Source organism: Lemur catta, chromosome 7, assembly GCF_020740605.2.
Source record: "Lemur catta isolate mLemCat1 chromosome 7, mLemCat1.pri, whole genome shotgun sequence".
NCBI lineage: Eukaryota > Metazoa > Chordata > Mammalia > Primates > Lemuridae > Lemur > Lemur catta.
The window spans coordinates 6,480,963-6,484,348 of NC_059134.1; the positions used below are offsets into that span (position 1 = coordinate 6,480,963).

The 3,386-nt window shown below is 42.0% G+C and overlaps 1 protein-coding gene across 1 annotated transcript; it reads right to left on the minus strand.

The window, feature by feature from the left end:
- Window positions 1-840: 840 nt before the first annotated feature.
- Window positions 841-2,755, minus strand: LOC123641004 (prostate and testis expressed protein 13-like). The gene is made up of 4 exons (XM_045555427.1): window positions 2,608-2,755; window positions 2,429-2,452; window positions 1,927-2,067; window positions 841-1,608 (listed from the first exon to the last, which is right to left on the minus strand). The coding sequence occupies exons 1-4, from the start codon at window positions 2,657-2,659 to the stop codon at window positions 1,400-1,402; spliced, it is 426 nt and encodes a 141-aa protein (XP_045411383.1). The 5' UTR covers window positions 2,660-2,755; the 3' UTR covers window positions 841-1,399.
- Between the last annotated feature and the right edge of the window lie 631 nt (window positions 2,756-3,386).

The window sequence follows — 3,386 nt, forward strand, 5'->3', positions numbered from 1 at the left end:
CTAATACATATGATGATTAACATGGTTATAAAAAATATATAAATCTAAAGTCAGTCAATAATAATTCAGGGATTAACTTTTGTCATTTCATGGCATTTTTTAAGGAAAACTATAGTGATAATCTGAAACTCTTATCTCTCCTTAACATTTTCTGTTTCAGGGCTATGCCAATACATAAAAAACAAAAACAAAAACAAAAAACCTCAGCTTTTATCAATGAGTACACTGAATGAAAGGCAATATTTAATTGCTTTTGAGGACTGTGTATCTTTCACATGCTGTATTAGTCCATTTTCTATTGCTATAACAGAATACTTGAAACTGCATAATTTATAATACACAGAAATTTATTTAGTTTGTGGTTCTGGAGGCTAAAAAGTCCAAAAGCATGATGCCAGAGTCTGGTAAGGGCCTTCTTGCTGCATGATAACATGTGGAAGGGCAAGCAAGTATGAAAGACAGCAAGAGGAAATTGCGCTGAACTCATCCTTTTTATGAGGAGCCCACTCCCACCGTAATTAACCTATGCCGGTGATAATGGCATTAATCCATTCATCAGCTAAGGACCTCTTAAATGTCCCACCTCCCAATACCATTACATTGGCAATTAAATTTCAACATGAGTTGTTTGTTTGTTTGTTTGGGGGGGGGTACTTTCAAATGATAGCATATGCTGAGAGAGAGTAATTGGCCAACACTCAGCCAAGTGCCCATTCTGATATACTTGTCTTTAGCCATGAGATCAAGGTAAGATAATTAGAAACCTGGTGGCCTAGGGCTGTGTGGCCAGAAGTAGCTATGGTCAATATAGTTTCCCCAGAATGGTGGCAGGCACTATGATTCTCATGTCTAGTACATTGACTATGCCTTTCATGTAGGTTAGAGGATGCTTTCTAATTTCACATTGACTTTCCCAAACTCCTGCTTAATATAAGCCCTCACTATACCCTCCTCCAAATACCTCTTCTACTCACCTTCCAAATATTTCTTCCACAATCTCCCATAATTTATGGTCCCTATTTCTATCCAATCTGCTTTCTCTTGATTTTCCCTCAGAACCTCAACAGAAATACTTTGCTCCCTTTGCAAGAGACTTTAGCATTCTGACTTTAGCCCAGGTTTAGCATCAGAACTCAAGGGCAAGTAGAGACTGCCGGGGGGTATTAGGTGCAAAGACTAAGGACTCCAACCAGAAGGCAGAGCTGGGGTTTTTATGACCTATAGTTTCCCCTTCCCTGTTAATGGAAGCATGGACATTGGAAAGACAGAGCTTCCATAGGTTAGATATACTGGGACAGAGAAGAGAATAGGGTCTAGGTTTGGGGAAAATGTAATATAATGTTGCCACTGGGTGAAGAAAAAGGCTAAGACTACTGCAAGAAGATATCGTTCAAAAATCTTAATCATCCTTATGTTTTGCAGCTTGCTCTACTTCATCTTGATGTTGTATTCCATATATTCTTGTAATCTCTAAATTATCATAGCCAGTATTACACCTATTTTTATTAATGCAGCAATATGTTTCTCTCAGGAGGTCATGGAATACCTGGAACATTCCCTCTTTACAGGGCTCACAAGTCAGTGTTGTGTAACGAAACAGGTATCTCCCTAAAGAGAAGGAAAGCACATGTGATCAGTTTGCCTCATCTCATCATCTTCCCAACAATGGCTTTTCTCCAGATCCTCATCAATTTTCTGTAGACTGGAATGAACCCCAAAACTGTGCCTGCATCTTCTCTATGTCTCTCTAGCCACGACCAGGCAAAAGACATCTGCCTCCCACACAGCCTCCACACTCAGGTCTGTGTATGGGAAATCCCACTTCCCCACCTTCTCCTATGATCTCCAGATACCTTCTGAACCTTGACTCTAGGGATTTTGGGCACCACTGGTGATATTTTGTGTCTCTCTGTAACCCCCACTTACCTGAAGTGCGATCATTATAGTAATAGTTATTTGTGGAACAACTCCTGTTTTGCGCATACATATTAAACTTCCAGCAATGTTTCATGCCACCCTGGCATCTGTATCCATCAAAATGTTTACATTCATTGCAAAATCGAACCCCTAACAAAAGAAATGGAAGCTTTAAAGAACAGCTCTAGAGAAAATGATTCTGCTTTAAAAAGCCTGTTCCCACCTGTAAACATTTATATTCGGGCAGTGCAAACCTCACAAGAAGAAAGTTGACATTGCTCTCAGCCTCGGTCAGGGGCCCTCACTCCCTCAACTGGGTGACGCTAGGACCCCCAAAGAAGTCAAGGACCCCTCTCCCAAGTCTGAGGGAAGAAGGAATACCCTAGAGTAGCGAAGGAGGAGAATGGAGTAGAGTCAGGGAGGGTAGAGAGACAATGTGTTACTAAATCAAGTATGTCCCCTCTTATTGTGGCATTATTCATCCAAGAACTACAAACCAACTACACCGTACATTTCAATGTCAGGACTCTGCCTCCTGTGAAGACAAGAAGAAAAATTATCCTAAATTATTTTCACTTTTAGGCCATAATATAAATTATTTTACAGCAGCCCCAAAAGCTAAGTGTAGAAACCTCTTTCTCCCTCCTCACACATTCTCTCTCTGTCCCTGCCTCCCCCGCCAAGCCTTACCCTCATCCATGAAGAGCACTAGGAATATGCCCAGCAGAAGCAACCGGAACATCCTGGAGCCTAGTCCTGAGAAGGTCCCAGTGGAAGGCTCCAGCTTTATTTATTCCCATCAACTGCCCTCAGGCATCCCACTAGAATCACAGAATCATAAATCCCAGCTCAAACCACCTGAATCCTCTCTACAGTGTTCCCAGAAGAGGGTACATCCTGTCTGTGTTTCGTTCCTCCAGCTACTTGGAACTCAGCCCTCCCAGACACCCCAGTTCATTTTAGTAGATCTGTCAAAAGATATTAATTTATGTTGGCATAGAATCTCTGTCCTCTTTGGTTGTGTTTCTATTTGTTTGTGTACACAGAACATATCTAACTACACATCCACATGACGTCCTTTCATAATGAGTGGGGAGGGAGAAAGCTGGGGTCACCAAGCCTCTGTGAGAGTTAAGTCCTTTTCAGGTACCGTAACCATCCTGGACATTTGCCTCAGCATCACCTCCAGTGGGGCTGCATCCTTCACAGGGTGAGGCAGCAGGAACAGAGCCCAATACTTTAGATATAGTCTGACTGCTCAGTGTAGCACGCATCTTGGATGGATAGCTAGGACAGCCCACGAAAAGCAGTGGAGGAGAAGACCATCTCGGCTTCCCCTGAGATTTATTAATTTATTTTTTTCAAGGAAAACAAAGGCTACAAATGGTAACAGTGGGAGATATTTTCACTGGTATTAGATAATGGGAGGTACCAGGAGACCTAGGTGGATTGGTCAAATGGGTACATGG

Coding starts and splice junctions, on each gene's coding strand:
- LOC123641004 (XM_045555427.1), bottom strand. CDS start 2,659: ATGTTCCGGTTGCTTCTGCTGGGCATATTCCTAGTGCTCTTCATGGAT. Junction 2,453..2,607: donor AGTGCTCTTCATGGATGAGG/GTAAGGCTTGGC, acceptor TTGTCTTCACAG/GAGGCAGAGTCCTGACATTG. Junction 1,609..1,926: donor CTATAATGATCGCACTTCAG/GTAAGTGGGGGT, acceptor CCTTCTCTTTAG/GGAGATACCTGTTTCGTTAC.